Here is a 20015-nt window from a genome sequence, read left to right as displayed (position 1 = left end):
TGTTAATATCTTTTAAACGTTTATCATATTTTAATTTTAATTTTCTATCTCTGTTCTTTTGTTCCATATATCTTAAATTATTAATTTATTATTAATCAAATAATATAATTAATATACATTTAAACATCTAAGTCTAATTCAAGTGGTTCGGCTATTTAAGCAAGTACAGTCAATGTTCAAAACCGCTTGATCACAATAAACACATCAGTACCTTAATATGGACAAACTCATAATAATGTTAATTGTAAAAAAAATAATCGGTGAATGACCTTAAAAAAATTTTTCACAGATTCTGTTTATGCAACAAAAAAAAAACATGAGCTTACAGCGCTTTCCAAAAAGAAAATATAAAAAAAACTTTGATTTTAGACGCTTTTACAATATTTTTACAGCATTATTTCACATTTATATTTCCGTGACAGCTGAACCACTTTAAAGAAACACTTTGATTTGATTTGATTTGAGTTGACTTACTGATAAGTAGTATCAGCGATATTTGTAATTAGTGTATCATGCATTAATTGTGCATGATTTTGTTTTAAAATCATTTGATCACGTAATTGATTGAATTGATGAACAATATTAAATAACTTATTAAATTGTTGATGTTGATCTTGTATTCGAGGTAGAATTTCATGATATTCTGATACATAACATGTACTTTGTATAAATTTTAATATTGATTCAATTGATTCAATAGTTTGATTTAATTTTAAATCATCATTATGTTTTGATTCAATATTAAGATTTATATCTTTATCTTTATTATCTTTTATTAATATTAAATGTTTTAAACATTTTGTTGTATCTTTAACATCTTGTTTAATTAATTTAATATTCTTTAAACGTTCTTCCATACTTATTTGAATAGCATGTTCTAATCGTTTATAATCATGAATACGATCATCTAGATATTCAGTTGCAAGTTGTCCTAGTTGTGTTGTACGATATAAACATTTAGCTTGTGATCTAGCATCTTTCTCTAATGATAATAAAATAGAATCAAAGTAGATGGCATCTTGTTTCATTCTTTGTAATATATTTGTAAAGTTTCGTTGTATTGTTTTAGCTACATTAGCTTTTAATTTAATATCTGCAATACGTCCAGATATTATTTGTGCTTTCTCTTCTAATGGATATTCTAGATGAGTACGATCTTCTAAATCATTTAATTTTAACTATAAAAACAATTAAATAGATCAACATTTATTATTTAATTTAATTCAATTCATTTTTATAATTTTGTTTCATAATTCAAATTAATTTAAAATGTCTAATTCAGATTGTTATGTATGATACAATCATAGTAGAATTATACAAGGTCTGCTCTTGCGAAGATAGGAGTAGAATGGCAACATTCTCTCACCCTCGGTAATTTCTCTCTCACGGTTCCCAGTCACTGCCATATTCATTATTTGTTTATAGTGTAGGCGGGCGCTGAGTGAGTTTCGTATGACTTTACAGGTCCTTTCGAACAAGTAGAGTATATTTCAACGTATTTTGACACGTTGAATCCGAATTTTCAATTTACTCATCGCTCAAAGTGAAGGAATATTTGTTATAATAATTAATTGTTTATCCGACCACAGCTTCTAAGCTATTGAACATTTAGTAAACCATTTTATTTTACATACATAATAATTTCTGTTTTCATGTAGAATAAAATTTAGAATATTAATTAAATTGCAATATATTTTTATTGATATTAATAATAATAAATAAATAAATAAATAAATTGGTTATTTATTTATTTAAATAATTTACCTTTAATTCATTTAAAATGTGTGTTTGTTGTTTTCTTTTAAAAATAAGTTGATCGTATGTTTTTTTCTTGTCATAATTCATTTGTTTTAAATTATCAACAACTTTCTATAATTATATTTAAAAACAAATTAAATTAAATTAATTAAATTAGATATTAATTAAGTTCTAACTGATTAATAAATACAATTCTAGTATAAACGGACTTGACGAGATTTTCTTATAAAACACTTTACCAGCTTCAGCTACTTTTTTGTTTGTTTTAAATTTAAAATTTATTTTTAAAACGCTTCTTTAGTTAAGTCACTAAATTGATCGATTATACATTAGGTACCTTGTTTAGTGTTTAATTGATGAATGTTGTTCGCTCGCTCGCTCGTATATAATAAAATAAAATACATAATAACATTTTAATTAAATTAAATATAAATAATTAATAATTAATTAAACTTTTACTTACAATAACATCTTGATTTTGATATTTTAATTGTAATTGTTTATGATCTTGTAATGTTTGATTTAATAATAATAAAGATGATTTAGAATTAGTTGTATTTGATTGTTGTTGATTTAATTGATTTCTTTTTAATTTTATTGATTCACGTAATAAATAAATACGTTTTATATTTTGTTCTTTTGTTAATAATGTATCATTCTTTATTATCTTTTGTTCACGTTCTATAAACACCATTTATTTTTATTATTTATTTTATTTCACTTATTTTAAATTCAAACAATACCATTTTTAAACTTACAACCCCTTCAAATTCACCTCAAATTCAAAATCAACTTCCCTACGTACATAGATTATTCAAGTGATTCGATTATCACTAACACTGACTAGTCAACTTAGTAATTAGTATGACGTAAATGCAAAAAAATTTTATTAAAACATAATAAAAGCGTCAAAAACCTAAATTTTTTTTGTTTTCTTTTTGGAAAGTGTCGTAGACTAATAGTTTTTTTACATAAACAGAATCTGTTATAAATTTTCTTGATGATGTAAACTTTTTTGAAGCTAATTCATCGATTACTTTTTGTACAAATAACATTATTATGAGTTCTTGCATCAGGTACTGCTGTGATCAAGGAACTTTGAACTATTATTTACTCCAAGAAAAAAGAAAATGAACATTCATCGTAATTGTTCAAACAACTGAACCATTTTAAGTACAGTTTTCCTCCTTATACAGTTTTATGTGATATGATTTTGTATTTTGCGTAACAAAATGATTCGAGTTACAAGAATTGTAAATTTATATAATTTGTTTAATAAAAATGTCATTTGAATAGAAGACATTAAATAATAAATATATTATGATTATTTTAAACTAATATTAATAATTAATTAATTATTAATTATTAATTACAAATACAAACCATATAATTTAATAATTCCTTGATATTGTTTAAGTTTATCATGTACCGTCCATCTTGGATCTAACATCCAATGTTGTTTTATTTTTGATGTTGTTAACATATATTCTTTATTTACATCTAATTTATTATTATTTGCCATTTTTAATTTATTTATTTATTAATAAACAAAATATTATCCATTCATTTAATTAAAAGTTGATTTATTAAATAAATACACACATTTTAATTCAATATAATTAATTACTTATTATTAATTAATTAATATATGTATAAAGATTTGACATATGAATTTTTATAAAAATTAAAAACAAACAACCAACTACAAGTAATATTATTATTAAACAATCAATTGTTTTTATAAACAATCAACAGAATACATTCATTCATCTTACATATTGATAAATATCGGTGTAAATGATCTGGTAGTTTAAATTGGAACTACTAAAAACGAGTACACTTCTTGTGTTAATTAGTACGAATATAACTCAACTCCCAATTATCAATAATAGATGCTTGTATCTATTATTGATGTACTTTATAGCTCTGGAGACCGTCACAGTAAAACTACACTTACACAGATTTAGAAACTTCGCATATAAATCAATACTATTTAAGAATAGGTACAGTATGTACTAGGTGTGCTAGGTTTATCTTGGCACAAATATTCTTGATATTTTAACAATTACAAGTATTTTGTACTTGACAGAATCCAGGGTTATAAGTAATTGATAAGTTTTAAGGTTGGTGGTACATCTAGTACATCTTGTACATATCGTTAAATAATAGCGTTGATTCATTTGCTAGATATCTAAATCCGTGAAAGTACAGTTTACTATGAGAATGAGTGACTGCTCGTTTATTGTTAGTTATTGATTAAAATTAACTACTTATATAAAGATAATTAATTAATTAATTATTAAATTGTATATTAAATAATTGATATGGTTTATTTAATATTGAATGTATATGATTTGTTTGATTAATAATAATATTATTTTGTTTAAGTAATAAATATTGTTGAACAAATGATTTATTTAAATCACTAACATTTGTTAATGATAAATAATCATGAATATTAATCCATTTACAATCTAATAATTCACGTTGACATTTAATAATATTATTATTTATTAATTCATTAATATTTAATAATATTACAAAATATAAATCAGAACATTCAAACATAACATGATGTGTATGACGTATTGTTATTAAACTTTTAAATTCACATTCTATATTTGTTTCTTCTTTGACTTCACGTATTGCTGCTGCAATTAAATCTTCACCTAAATAAATATTATTTATTATCAATTATTTATTTTATCATTTAAATATTTAATAAGTCTATGGTACTCTACATTATTTTAAGTCTATGATCTTAAAGTTTTATAAAATAATATTTATTATTTTACGAATATTTAAACATTTACAATCAACTAACTACTAAACAAACTTGCTTTCTTTGTTTGTTTGTTTGTTTGTTTGTTTGTTCTTGGTTCATTACTTTACTATTATACTTTATAGTGGACAGTTGTTAGATTTAAACCTTAAACCTTAGAATCCAGGAACAGTTAATGAATCTTTATTAAAACTGTTGTTTAAAGACTACTGAAAGAAATTAAATACAAAAATTTGTAAGATCTTGTCCTTCTCGAGGATGGAAAAGTTTATGTAAAAAATGACAATTGAGGACAGACAATGAAGACAGAAAAGAGCTACTTCGACTTGATTTTATTGAACATAACAGATTCAGATGTAATTTTTTCTGGTTTTCATACTTTTAAGAGCATAATTTTGTTAGAGAGTCAAAGTTTTAGTTTTCAAACTGTATTTGATTACCTCTAATATATAAATTTGAATAAATGTCTATATCATAAAATAAAATAAAATGTTGATAAGTAAAGTGATATAAAGTAGTTATAGTTAGTTAGTTACCTGGTTCAACATAACCACCAGGTAATTTCCACATAGGTTCTTGTCCAATAAAATATTTTTCTTGTACAATTAATAATTGTTGTGTTTGTTCATTAATAACTAAAGCTCCCACACCTAACATTGTATGTGCATAAGGTGGTATATTAGATAATTCTAAGGATGGTAACCATTTATATAACATTAAATATGTTTGTTTCGCATGATGGAATTTAAAACCATTTTGTGTTAAGATTGGTATCCATTCACTATCTTTAATATTCACTTTAAACCATATACAACGTTTATTCTTTTTATTCCATTCATTTAATGATTCTAATTCAAAAACATATTCATTATTAATTATTTATTTTATTTATGTTTATATTTATTAATTTTAACAAAATTTAGTGTGACACCTCTTTAGTGTAACGTCACAAAAAGGTTGTCACACCGATTTTTAAATATATAAAACCAATAACATTTTACCCTTAGCTCAGAATTACTTGTTTAAAATTTAATTTGTTCGTTTGGAGTACTATTTTCGAAGTACCTTCTAAATCCGTATAAGTACAGTTTTACCGTGACGAGTTCGTGAGCTAATAATCTCAAATTTTGAAATATTAATTATTTAACATTTTGATGAACATGATTTTTGTTTGTACATTTTTATTAAGCGTAATGCACAATGAAAAGTTGTGATATTCGTTAATTAAAATAAAAAACTGTTTTTCACCAATGGATTTGTAATTTATGTAAAACACTAAACATTGCTAAACAGACTAAACAGACACTAAAGTGTAAATTTAATAAATAAAAGTTAAAATAAAATTAGTTACCTGTTAATTTAGTATAAAATTGTTGAATATCTTTGCATGGTTCACTTGTACTATCAACAATAATACCATTATAACGATCTTCTTTACCAATAAAACTTGTATTACTTGTACTTGTACTTGTACAACTTGTATTACTTGTACTACTTGTATTCATTTTATTTAATTTATTATAATGACAAATGATGATATTATTATTACGTTTTAATCTTAAATTATTTAAAATTTATATTAAATATCAAATATAATAATAATAATGTATTAATTAATTAATCAATTAATAAAATAATATTAAATTTAAAATTAATTCTTACAACTGTTGTTGTTGTTGTTGTTGTTGATTAACTAATAAAATAGTTGTTAATATTGATGATGTATGTAATCTTAATTTATTATTAAAACGTAATAAAGGCACTAACAATGTTCTTGAATTTAATAATTTATTCATTATTACATTACATAATCATAATCATAATGTTAGTTTAGTTATAAGAACTTGATTTTAAAACAACTTAATCATCATCACATGTTCAATACTAGTCAGGCAAACTTAGGCATTCATCTTATCAGCTTTTAATTCATTCATTTTTATATATTATTTATTAATTGTGTGTGATAACAACTTAAAAACTTTTATGATTTATATATAATGAATGTACATTGTACATTAAATGATTTTTTTATTTTTAAATTTAACCTTGAATATTATATTAAACTAAACTAACACTTATTTTAAAATTTATTCATTAACAACAATGTTATTAATAATAACGTTCAGTTTTATATTTTTATTGCAATATTTAATATTAATAACTATTATTATTATTATTATTAAATAAACTTTATTTTAAATTTCTAATCAATGTTTATTTATATTTATTTTATTTTAAGAATGAGGTTAGAATTCAATAAAAATACAATTATATCGATAATTTTAGATTTCTGCTTTCTGCATTATCAACTAAAAATACATTTAAAAAATAATTTAAAATTATGAACTAAAATAAATAACTATCCATAAGCGTATCAATTATTTAATTAGAATAAGTCAGTGGCTGCGTGTCTTACAATATATATTATTACTGTAGACTTTTTTTTGTTGGTTCGCGAAATTTTCCTTATTCCTTTATCAAATTTTATGATTTAACCTATATTTTAAAGCTTATTGTGGATGGCTAATGAAAAAAAATAGATCCACAAATTTTACAAAATATTTTCCTTATAATAAAATTAATATTTAAAAAATTAAATAAGACCGCGATGATTTAATTTAAAAAAATTGTTGTTGTTAAAATATTCTGTAAATAGAAAGTTTGTGGCTACTTAATTGGGCTTAGATAAACTATTTATATATAGTTGAGTGTGTGAAACGGGTCAACTAGTATAATTATAATATAATATTATATACAATTATATTGGAAAATAAATGGTAGGTAAGTAAATAATATAAATAAATAAATGAATTAATTTTATAATTAAAATAAAATAAGATTGATTGAGCAGTATTTAATACTTACAATACAAACAATACAATTATAATTATAGTTTTACATAATACAAAATATAAAGTTGAGCTTTTAATTATTAAAATCAAATCAAATCAAGTGTTTTGTTTGTTTGAGCTATAAAACAGGTAGATATTAAAACTTAATCACACACACACACACACACACACACACACACACACACAAACACAAACAACATAAGTTTAAGTGTAAAGTTGTGTATTAAAATATTGTTATTAATTATTATTAACAATAAAAAAAGCAGACAACACACATCACTCAAATAAATATTTATTATTAATAGTTGTAAATATGTGCATTCTTTTGTGCTTTTTAATTTAAAATCTATATTTATATATAGGGTGCCCTACCTAGCTAAGTTGGCTACATTTGGAAAAAGCTCTGCTTTCAAAAATATTAACATTAAACTATTCATTTTTGAATAATAAAAAAGTTTTCCATATGTTGGTAACTTAGCTAGTAAACATCCTGTATATACTTATATGTAAAACTAAATAACTACACTAGGTAGGTACTAATTAATTGAATAAATATATAAATAAATAAATAATTGAATATTAATTAAAATTTATTTTGGTTTGTTTGGACGGATTAAATTTAGATGATTTTAATCACATTTATTTGGACGGATATAATTCAATTCTTATTTTATATTTTATTTTATATTTTATGTTAGTCTACTTGTCTTATAAGTATGTTTATTGTTTATTGTTTATACTGTTACTGGTCTACAATTGTTATTGGTCTATGTAAATGTAATGTCAAACTCTAACTCTAACTCTAACTCTACTTTATTCGCACGTATTCTATTTACAGTATTTTTAAATGTAAAAAATTCAACAAAATTCTTTATATTTCAACAGTTTCAACTATTAAAGTGGTTTAGCCGTCACGTGACTAGTCAACTAATCAACTAAGCAATTTGTATGATTTAAATGTAAGAAAATGTTGTAAAAATATCGTAAATAAAAATATCGAAAAAGCGTCAAAAACCAAAATTTTTTGTTTGTTTTCTTTTTGGATAGCGCCGTAATACTTTAATCATTTCTTTCAAATAAGGGGTTACTTGGAAAGTTTACTGGGAGTTTTGAAAATGAGTGATTTATAAATTTTGAGGTGCTCTTTTCCAATTTCCACTTTGCTACCTCGTATTCTTGCCGCTTTCGCCGCCATATTGGTAAAATGACTCGAAAAGGGGAAATTGTCAAAAAATGTTTCCAATATAGCGGCGCGAGTGGCAAATATACAATGTAGCAAAATGGAAATTCGAAAAGAGCATATTAAAATCTATGAAATCACTTATTTTCAAAACTCCCGGAAAACTTTGAACATAAAACTACCAGATGACTATATTGCGGGATCATTTAGAGAAAGAGAAAGACCTTGTTATGACCTGTGACCTGTGACTTGTACCTGTACAACTATTAAGTCCTTAATATATATAACATAACATAACATTACAATAAAATGATGTTTATTTTTATAAAAATATATTTATCTATTATAAATAAAATTTAATTAAATTAATTATGATTATCATTTAATTTAAATTATAATTATTATGTTATGTTATATTATTATGTTATTAATAATGACTAGACTAGATCTATTTTACTTATATTTATAATTATATATAATTTAATAAATATAAATATAATAAGTTGAATGGACGGATTCATTATACTTATTATCTAATCAAAAACTGATTTCATTAAAAATAATTCAAATTATTTATTAAAATATTTATTTGATATCAGGTCCGTGCGCAGGACTTATTCGAGGAAGGGCTTCAAACTTTAGCTCGCCAAAGGTCATTAAGGCGTCACATAACTATGGTTGTAGATGCATCCATTTATAGGACTATATAACTGCCTATCTTGCGAACAGACACAGACCTGCATATTATAATTATAATAATTATAATGAATTTAATAATGAATCTAACATATCTAATTGTGTACAATTATCATCATTATCATGATCATTATTAACATGAACATTATTAACATGAACATTATCAACAACATCATCAATATTATCCCAACAACAATATTTATTTGAATTTAATAATAAATGTGTAACTGCATCATCTACATCCATTATTATATTATTTATTATATTATCATCATTATCATTATTAATATTATCATTATTATCATTTATTATCATTTGTTGTTGTTGTTGTTGTTCAGTTATAATACAGTTATTATTATTATGTATTGATTCAACAATAACATGTTCATTTGGCATTGATAATGGTATTGATAATGATAATGTTGTTGTATCAGCATTATCATTTATATTATTATTATTAGTTATTAATGATTGTTGATTATCATTTAAACAATTAATTGTTAATAATTGTTTATTATTATTATTATTTAAACGTTGTTGTTGTTGTTGTTGTTGTTTACGTGTAATATTTGTAGTAGTTGTTAAATTAGAACGTGATGATGATGAACGTCTTGATTTTTTAGATTCTTGTAAACGTTGTAAATCTAATTTCCAGAATCCACCTTTGCCAGGTTCATTTTTAGATCGTGCTACTTTTATAAAACATTTATTTAATGATAAATTATGACGTATTGAATTCTAAAAAACAAAAATGTTAAAAAATTACAAATCAGCTATAACTTTATTATGAACATTTATATTTAATTAATAATTATATTTTACTCAACTTAAGACAACTTTTTGATATAAATATATAAGATATATTTAAAGAATACGTAGCTCTTAACACTTATTACTATTGAACCACAGACGGACACCCTGTAGTTATTGTTAGATGTTAGTAAAGTCCTTGTAAATGACATGTCTGTACAGATTCTTATAAGCGTATAAGTAAAAGTGAAAACTATTTCTCATTACAAACAACAAACTACAATAAATAGGTTACGCTTACAATTGAAACTCTATAACTTTTAAATGTGATTTTAAATAAATAAAAGTGATATTAAATATTAAAAATGATTTTAACATTTTACAGTAATATGATAGTTTATAATAATATCGTTCTAATCATACACGTTGTTAAGATCAGACTTTCATTTATATTGACTCTTTTAATTATTGTTATTAATAGATAGTAATTAATAATTATTAAATGAATACTTACTTGCCAACTAGGATCAGCATGTTGATAATATAAAAAATTGGTTTGTATCCATTGATAGATGTTCGATAGCGTCATTTTATTTTGATTCTTCAACATGGCCATACATATTAATGTTGCATATGAAAATGGTGGTTTTACATTGATTAATTCTTTTTGTGTTTTATATTTTTTAATATCAATTAATAATAAATCTTCTTTACATTTTATTATTGTTTGATTGATTTTTTTATTATTTTTATATTTATCATTTAATAATTGATTTATATTATTATTATTATTATTTGTATTATCAGTTGTTGTTGTTGTTAGTGATAATGTTGGTGATAATGGTGATGTTGGTATTGTTGATAATGATGGTATAACCATTATATTTGTTATATTATGTAACCAATTTAATGATGTTAAATCTTTTTCATCATCATCATTATCATTATCATTAACATTCTTTATATTTATATCTGTAGTAGTTGTTGTTGTTAATGTTTTATTAACATTATCATTTATATTTATATTATTATTATCATTTTGTTGTGTTATTATTGTATTATTATCATTATTTGTATTTGTTATAAATAATAATGGTTGTTGTTGTTGTTGTTCTTGTTGTATAATATTATTATTATTAGTTGTTGTTGTTGTTGTTATTATTTGATATGTTTGTTGATCATCATTATTATCATGTTGTTGTTGTTTATTATCATTTATAATACATTGTTGTTGTTGTTGATCATTTTCTTCAATAATATCATATATAATATTATTATTATTTTGTTGTTGTTGTTGTATTGTTGTTGTTGTTTGTTGATTAAATAATTCAATATAATTTAAATTTAAATATTCATTATTATGATCATTATTATTATTGATAAATACTTTTTGTAAACATATATCCATTTTTATATTATTATCATCATTATTAATATTATTAATTAATGATATATTATCATTATTATCATGATCATATAACATTATAATTGTACTACCATTATCATTAACATTATCATCACTGCTCTTAACTTTATCATCATTATTATTATTATTATTATTATTATTATTATTTATAATTATATTCATTTTTAATTTATTTAATTATAAATACTTTGTGTATTAATTAATAATAATAATATATATATATATACATATATCTAAAATTAAATAAAAATAAGTAAAATTAATAATTATTGTATTATGTTTTTATACAAATGTATATGAAGTATATCAAGGTATATTAAGTTTAGTCTTAAGTTTGTAACGTTTAAAAATATTGATGCTTCCAACAAAATTTTGATATAAGTGTTCATAAAATCACCTAATTAGTCCATTTTCGGTTGTTTATCCGCCTGTCTGTCTGTCCATCTGTTTGTCAACAGGATAACTCAAAAACAAATAGGATATTTAGTTCAGACGACGTGTTCAGGACATAAAAAGTGTTCGTAAATGAGCAACAGAGATCAGATGGGTCTTAAAGATTGAACAAAAGTTTAAGTTTAAGAATTGTCGTCTTTTAAAATATAAACAATTTTTGTTTAAAACATTGTTTCATAAAAATCACTGTTTTCCCGTGAAGACACAAATTCTATAGTATGTATTACATGGAAATATCAGTTATGTGTGTGTGACATACACGTATGTGTACTGTAACGCTCCTATTTATATTATCTATACATGGTATTTTAACAATTAACTCAATCAATTGTTTGTTTTAACTTGTTAAAGTTAAAATTGTGGAAGGAACGCGATACATTATATTAAATAAATACTTACATAATTATCCTCACATATTTGTAATTATTATTTGTTATTTATTTAATAACAAATAATAATAATAATAATGTTATTATTTATCTAAAAAATAAAATAAATAAAATTATTATAAATAAATAATATTTGTAACATATACACTTGTACACTTATATTAATATAAAATTAATGTTTAATTAATTTTATATTAATAATTTATATTTTATATAAATATGTAGGCATGCATGTTTAACTAAAACTAAAACTATATAATTATATTATATTATACCATATTATATTATATTATATTATATTATATTTTATTTTATAAATATAAATATATTTAATTAAAAAAATAATTAAACCTATATATTTTTGAGCATTAAACATTAAATATTTTATTGCATTATATTACACATCACTATCTACGTAGGTACTTTATTATATTTAATAATTATAAAAATAAATCAATAAATGGTATTATAATGTATTGAGGGTGGTAGTGATGATGGTCAGTGGTGGTCAAAGTGGTCATTTAACTAACTGGTCTGGACTGGACTGGACTATAAAGTGAACAACACACTTTATATAACCATTTATATAATACTTCTATATGAAGCTAGTACAGAATAAGAGTATGTGAGTGAGATAACTAGTCAATAAAATACTTACATACTTATAATAGTACTATTATTGTGGCCAACTGTTCAAATGTCTCACTTTCTTTGAAACATGACCTCTTTCTCACTCTTTTTATTGGCCATATAGAAGTATTAAGTATATGATTTATAAATATTATCTATGATATTCAAAGTTTTTATATAAACTTTAATACTTTGTTCACAATCAGTAATACATTTAATTTTAAATGATCATATTGATATACATTCTATTTAAATTAATTCAATTTAATAAAATATAAAAATTTATTAAATAGAATTAACTATTAAAGTGGTTCGGTTCTAGTCAACAATGCAATTTGTATGATTTAAATGTAAGAATATGCTTTAAACAAATTCTCTAAAAATATCCAAAAAGCATTAAAAACCAAAGTTATTTTTATGTTTTCTTTTTGGAAAGCGCGGTAGGGTAATGTTTTGTTTTTTGTATAAAAAAAAATCAGGTATAAATTTACTTCATGATGAAAACTTTTTTAAAGTTCAATCACCGATTTATTTTTGTACAATTAACGTTATTGTAAGTTCTTCCATAAATTATTATTGTATGTTAAGAATCATGATTTTAAAATGAAATAATTCAATTTTGAACTATCATTTATCTATCGCAACAACAACAAAAATGAATATTCAGCGCAGCGTACTTAAGAGATTAATTAAACAGCTAAACCACTTTAATTAAATGAATATATTTAGTTGATATTAGTTAAATAAATAAATGATTCAAATAAATATATTTAAATATTTATAAATAATAATTATTTTTTAAAGTAAATAAATAATTAAAGATAGATAGATATGTTGTTTATTATTATATTAGGTAGGTACTTACTTTATAAATTATAAAAAACACATATTATATTATATTACACAAAATAATAATTAAATATATATAAATATAAATATTATTTATTATTATTATTAATAGTTATATTAAAATCATTAAATACTTAAGTAGGTAGGTATGTAAACTTAAACAACTATAGATATTAAAATAAATAATATTATATTATTTACTAGAATACTGGTTACTGATAGTAATAGTTTATTTTAAATAAAACTATCTATCTATCTATCTATATTATACAGGTATTATATTATCTAAAGTACCTACATAGGTACATATAATAATTATATAAATAACACCTGCTTAACGTATTTATATATTATACAATTACTGGAGTAAATCTAAGCAAAAAAAGGCTGTTATATGGATTAAAAGTTCGAGCAACGAAACTTTGGGGTTTTTCTTTTCACATCAAAATAAGTATTTTTTGAAATTTTTTACTTTCCCGGAGTGGTGCAACATGTTTAAAAAACAAAATGGCGTCAAAAATGAAAGAAATTTCAGAAATTTTATCATTTTTATTTTATATTCGCAAAAGGAAGCATCGGTGCATATCCAAATTTGGTAGGTTTGTAGTCCATGTTAAGAACTACTCCTCATAATTTTTTGGTGGGGTTTCGTCCCTTCCCCTCCCAGTTATATATATATGTATACATACATATGGTAAAACAGTTCATTTGACTATAACTTGAAAAATATTCGATTGATTTTAATGAAACTAATATCAATAGTAGGTTTTATTACTTACAACTTTCAGTTAAAATTTTAGCGAAATCCGTTAAATAGTTCGGCCAAAATTTCCAATTTAGGAAATTGTTTAAAATGGCTGCCATTTTATGCCATTTTGTCCTACGAGGTTAAATTTTTTTTTAAATTGTAGCATTTTTTATTATCTTTCGATTTTATAATAAGTGGCTTACCCGTAAAATGACTCCTTGATCCATATTTTTGCGAAAAACGGAAAATTTAGCACTTTCTGGAAATAATTGTTTGGGGGGTGTATGGACTGGCTTTGGGGGGTGTTTTTTGGTTTGGCATGAGAAAACTATTTTTAAAAGAGGTCTATATGGTTTAAAGTAAAATTTTTAAGTTTTAACCCCCGCGCTGTAAGGGGGAAGGGGTGTATGAAATAAATGTGTCTTAAAAGATTTTAAAAAGAGGTCAAAATAGTTTAAAATGCTAAAGTAACCCAAAATTTTAGATGCTTTTATTAATATAGCACTTTTTACAACATCCTCCCCTTCCCCTCCCGCTTTCATATTTTTTGCAAATTCAAAATTTTTATGACGTATAAAGAGGTTTTGGGGGTCGCTGATCTCGAACTTTTGGCCCAAATAAGTACACCCCCTAAAAATATTACAATTGTTTTTGATAATCTATTGCAAAATTCGAGATCAGCGACCCCAAAAACCCCTTTATACGTCATAAAAATTTTGAATTTGCAAAAAATATGAAAGCGGGAGGGGAAGGGGAGGATGTTGTAAAAAGTGCTATATTAATAAAAGCATCTAAAATTTTGGGTTACTTTAGCATTTTAAACTATTTTGACCTCTTTTTAAAATCTTTTAAGACACATTTATTTCATACACCCCTTCCCCCTTACAGCGCGGGGGTTAAAACTTAAAAATTTTACTTTAAACCATATAGACCTCTTTTAAAAATAGTTTTCTCATGCCAAACCAAAAAACACCCCCCAAAGCCAGTCCATACACCCCCCAAACAATTATTTCCAGAAAGTGTTAAATTTTCCGTTTTTCGCAAAAATATGGATCAAGGAGTCATTTTACGGGTAAGCCACTTATTATAAAATCGAAAGATAATAAAAAATGCTACAATTTAAAAAAAAATTTAACCTCGTAGGACAAAATGGCATAAAATGGCAGCCATTTTAAACAATTTCCTAAATTGGAAAATTTGGCCGAACTATTTAACGGATTTCGCTAAAATTTTAACTGAAAGTTGTAAGTAATAAAACCTACTATTGATATTAGTTTCATTAAAATCAATCGAATATTTTTCAAGTTATAGTCAAATGAACTGTTTTACCATATGTATGTATACATATATATATAACTGGGAGGGGAAGGGACGAAACCCCACCAAAAAATTATGAGGAGCAGTTCTTAACATGGACTACAAACCTACCAAATTTGGATATGCACCGATGCCTCCTTTTGCGAATATAAAATAAAAATGATAAAATTTCTGAAATTTCTTTCATTTTTAACGCCATTTTGTTTTTTAAACATGTTGCACCACTCCGGGAAAGTAAAAAATTTCAAGAAATACTTATTTTGATGTGAAAAGAAAAACCCCAAAGTTTCGTTGCTCGAACTTTTAATCCATACACAAGGCGTAATTTCACTCTACTAAATATAACAGCCATATGTATATATAATGCACATGCACATGGATGTCATGGATCAATGATCATCATCATTAAATAAACTAGAACTGATCTAACTGACTTAGTCATCCAGTCTACATGAGTACATGCTTTATCATTTTAATTTAACGTTAACGTACATAATGTATGTACTTATTAATGGAACTATGTTACTTTTGGCATCTTATCATTTTAATATTTAGGTAATTTTGTAAAATTATTTTAATATTTAAAAAAACAAAATTATTTAAAGAAAATTAATAATTCTTTTATTTTTATTATAAACAATTTTTATTAAAATAAAAACCTATTCTAAAATTTTTATAAATTACCGCAATTTTATATTTCGGTTCCGATCTTTTACGAACACAATACACGAAAATGAACATGAATAGATTTGCAAAATGGCGTGTTGGTGGCGTTGTTGTTTGCATTAAATAAATGTAATCTTTATTTACTAAAAGTTATAATTTTAATATTCAAAAAAACATGAGTCTTTAAAGAAAAGAACAAATAAATAATTGTTTTATTTAGTTATTTTCTTTTTAAATTAAAAACAATTTTTTTTAAATAAGTGTATTCAAAATTATTCATAATAACCGCTTTTTTTGTTTAGTTCGTTTCCGATCTTTTACGAACAGTGAACACAATCACGAATAGTGAACAGTGAACACGATTACCAATAGGTTTGCAAATGGCGTGGCCGTGATTGTGGTGTTGTTGTTTACATGAAATGATATTTGTTTATTAAAAGTTATTACAGTTATTTTCAAAGTAATACATTAAAAAGTTTATTTAAAAACTTTATTTTAAGTTTTGAAGATTTATTTTTTGAAATATTTGCATATTTATAATGTTATGTAAATAATTGGAATGTTGCAGTGGTGTGGTGGTGAGGTGAGGAATTATTACAACGACGCCATTACTGTTATTTTAAATAAATAAAACAACAGGTATGTTTATTAATATTTTTATTTTATTAATTAATCAAATATCTAATATTTAATATGAATATTTAAATATATTGATATGATTTTAATATTTTTGTAAAGTGTTTATTAAACAAAATTGATATTTCGAATAAATTTTTTTTATATAAAATATTTTTGTATTAATATTATTTTGTTGATGATTAAAGCCGCCATCTTAGAATACTATCCTTTTGAATCCATTTATCTTATCCTTATTAAATAATTAATAATAATTATTTAAAAAAAAAAAAAAAAAAATAGATGCATCATGAATGGTTTTGGAGTAAATCATTTAATTTATTTAATAATTATTTATTCAAACTGGTTAATATTTTTTTTTAAAGTTCATATTAGTACAGACTACAGACACAAGGGCGCGCGAGTATGTACAATTATAGAACATAATAATTTTGTTGGGTTTTCGGGGTCGATTAATTTTTAGAAAACCAAAATTGCCATAATAGTTAGTGATCAATTTGTTCTCGTCTCATTTGGTAGGTTTTAATTTTAAAAATACACTGTGTTTGATCTATAAATCTCGATATTTTTATCAATATTATGTTGCCAGAATAAAGCTAATAATAAAGAAGTTAATTAAAAATTTAAATTTAACAATATTTCGAAAAGAATATCTTTTTTCAAACCTTTATTTTTTTGTAATTAGACTTAGAGTTAACATCATGGTCATTACACAGACAATAAGTAAAATATAAAACATAAGAATTGATTATTTATAAATTTGAATGTGGTAAGTATTTGAAATTATTAATTATTATTGTTTTCAAAGTTTGTTTAATCAATTTGTTCATTTAGATACAACAAACATTAATTACAGCAGGATACATAACAAACTTATTGTAATTAGTGACGTACAAAATAATTGTTTATTTAAATTATTTACAATCTGAAAGTCTGCTTGTCTGTCTGTCTTTTTTAAATATTTTAATTGTTATTTGACTAAATTAATTGAAAAAGAATCGTTTACGTGCAATAAATATCATACAAAGTTATTTTAAAAATGTTTTTTACTATGACAGACTTTAGTGCATTCAAAATTAAGTCTGGCAAATTTATTAACAAAAATTTTTAGCCAGACAAATTTTAAGAAATACAACATATCTTAAATTTTATTATAACTTGTACATATGCAATATCTATATATCGAGGTATACTAAGTTTAGTGTTAAGTTTGTAACTGTAGTGCTAACAAATATTGATGGTACCAATAAAATTTTGATAAAATCATCTAATTAGTCCACTTTCGGTTGTCTGTCTGCCCGTTTGTTAACACGATAACTAAAAAATGAAAAGAGATATCAAGCTAAAACTTTTATAGCGTACTTAAGACGTAAAAAGTGAGATCAAGTTCGTAAATAAGCAACATAGCCCATTTGGATTTGAGTATGTGGGTTTGTTTTATAAGTTGTTAGTTAGGTCCATATACTTAAGTTTCAACTTTTGTTTGAAACATGTTTTTGTAAATATCAGTTTCCCCAAATAATTCGCAAATTGTTTAATATGTATTATATGGGAATATCACTTATGTATGTGTAAACTGACAGTATAATTAACATTGCCTCTATGTGGTATTTCAACAGTTAATTCTGTTAATTATTTTTTTTGAATTCATATTTTCAATGTGATTTTGAATTGAAATAAAATTGTATGTTTCAACTTGATTCCTGCTATAAATACGAAGGTATCATAAAAATTGACCTTTTTATTTTTTTCAAGTACTTATAATTTTAATATTAATATTAATGTTTTAAATTCTAAAATTAATAAATAAATAAATGTTGGGTATTTATTAATTTTAGATTTTATTTAGGGTAATATTATTATTTAGTTAGAGTTGTTAGGGTAAAATATGAATATCAGGTTGGTAACACTTATTACAAGAACAAGTGAAGTTAGTGAGTTAGACTTAGATTGATAGAGGAGACCATTTTGTTTTAATTAAAATATATACAAAATAATATTAAATTAAAAGAAACGTGATTGATATTAAATTAATTTGTTTACAATATAATAATAATTAATTAAAATGGTTGAAGAAATTCAAAAGAAATTACAAAATGAATTAGATAATTTTAAAACAATACAAAAAGGTAACATACATTATTATTATTTTAGAATAAAGTTAATGTTACTGTTATAACCTTAAATATTGAATGAATTACTTTTTATAGAATATCATAAAACATTAAATTTACGTCAACAATTAGATGGACAATTAAATGAAAATAAAGCTGTTAAGAATGAATTAGAATTATTAAAAAGTGATTCAGAAGTTTATAAATTAATTGGTCCTGTATTAGTTAAAATGGATTTAATTGAATCTAAACAGAATGTTACAAAACGAATGGAATACATTTCAAAAGAGTTAAAACGTACAGAAGATATCATCGAATCATTAGATAAGAAACAAGATCAACATCGTGAAACTTTACAAAAGTTACAACAACAATTTCAACAAGCACAATTAAAAGCTGCATTAAAAGCATAATAAATAACAAGAACTAACTAACGCTTATGAATAATGAATCAAATAACTTATCAAATTAAAATTGTAAGTACTTTATAAAATATTCTATAATAAAATTTAATTCATTAATGATTGATTATTTTTAATATTAATTAATATCAATACCTATCTACCTATCTATCAATTTAAATGTTTTAACGTTATAGTAAGTATCTATCTATTTAATTTAAGTGGATGATAGATGCTAAAGTTCTCCATTAAATTAGCGTTTTTTAAACAAAAACTAAACTTAAAAATTTAAACTTTTGTTCTATCTCTAGCGGTTTACAAGATAGATCTGACGGACCCAAGTACGTTTTTACGTCCTGAATACGCTG

The 20015-nt window shown here is 23.1% G+C and overlaps 4 protein-coding genes across 4 annotated transcripts in view; 1 reads left to right on the top strand and 3 right to left on the bottom strand.

Moving 5' to 3' along the window:
• Positions 1 to 20015, bottom strand: part of LOC123294861 (erlin-2-like) — a 79598-nt gene that overhangs the window by 43242 nt on the left and 16341 nt on the right. The window lies entirely within an intron of this gene.
• Positions 120 to 6072, bottom strand: LOC123296386 (nudix hydrolase 2). Its single transcript, XM_044877847.1, has 6 exons — positions 5892 to 6072; positions 5077 to 5388; positions 4145 to 4427; positions 2222 to 2342; positions 797 to 1178; positions 120 to 151 (listed from the first exon to the last, which is right to left on the bottom strand). The coding sequence occupies exons 1-6, from the start codon at positions 6043 to 6045 to the stop codon at positions 120 to 122; spliced, it is 1284 nt and encodes a 427-aa protein (XP_044733782.1). The 5' UTR covers positions 6046 to 6072.
• Positions 9332 to 10964, bottom strand: LOC123296384 (forkhead box protein I1c-like; the record flags this gene model as incomplete). The annotated part of the gene is made up of 3 exons (XM_044877846.1): positions 9332 to 9504; positions 9829 to 10006; positions 10533 to 10964. Coding segments are annotated over 3 exons (783 nt in total), but the record flags the coding sequence as incomplete, so codon positions are not given.
• Positions 19198 to 19724, top strand: LOC123294864 (prefoldin subunit 6). Its single transcript, XM_044876042.1, has 2 exons — positions 19198 to 19261; positions 19343 to 19724. Exons 1-2 carry the CDS (start codon positions 19198 to 19200, stop codon positions 19657 to 19659), a joined length of 381 nt encoding a protein of 126 aa, XP_044731977.1. The 3' UTR covers positions 19660 to 19724.

This window comes from Chrysoperla carnea, chromosome 3, assembly GCF_905475395.1.
Source record: "Chrysoperla carnea chromosome 3, inChrCarn1.1, whole genome shotgun sequence".
Lineage (NCBI taxonomy): Eukaryota > Metazoa > Arthropoda > Insecta > Neuroptera > Chrysopidae > Chrysoperla > Chrysoperla carnea.
This window is presented reverse-complemented; position numbering and strand designations above follow the sequence as displayed.

Coding starts and splice junctions, on each gene's coding strand:
- LOC123296386 (XM_044877847.1), bottom strand. CDS start 6,045: ATGAATACAAGTAGTACAAGTAATACAAGTTGTACAAGTACAAGTACA. Junction 5,389..5,891: donor ATTTTATACTAAATTAACAG/GTAACTAATTTT, acceptor TTTTTGAATTAG/AATCATTAAATGAATGGAAT. Junction 2,343..4,144: donor GTTCAACAATATTTATTACT/TAAACAAAATAA, acceptor AAAATTAAAAAG/AAATCAATTAAATCAACAAC.
- LOC123294864 (XM_044876042.1), top strand. CDS start 19,198: ATGGTTGAAGAAATTCAAAAGAAATTACAAAATGAATTAGATAATTTT. Junction 19,262..19,342: donor TTTTAAAACAATACAAAAAG/GTAACATACATT, acceptor TACTTTTTATAG/AATATCATAAAACATTAAAT.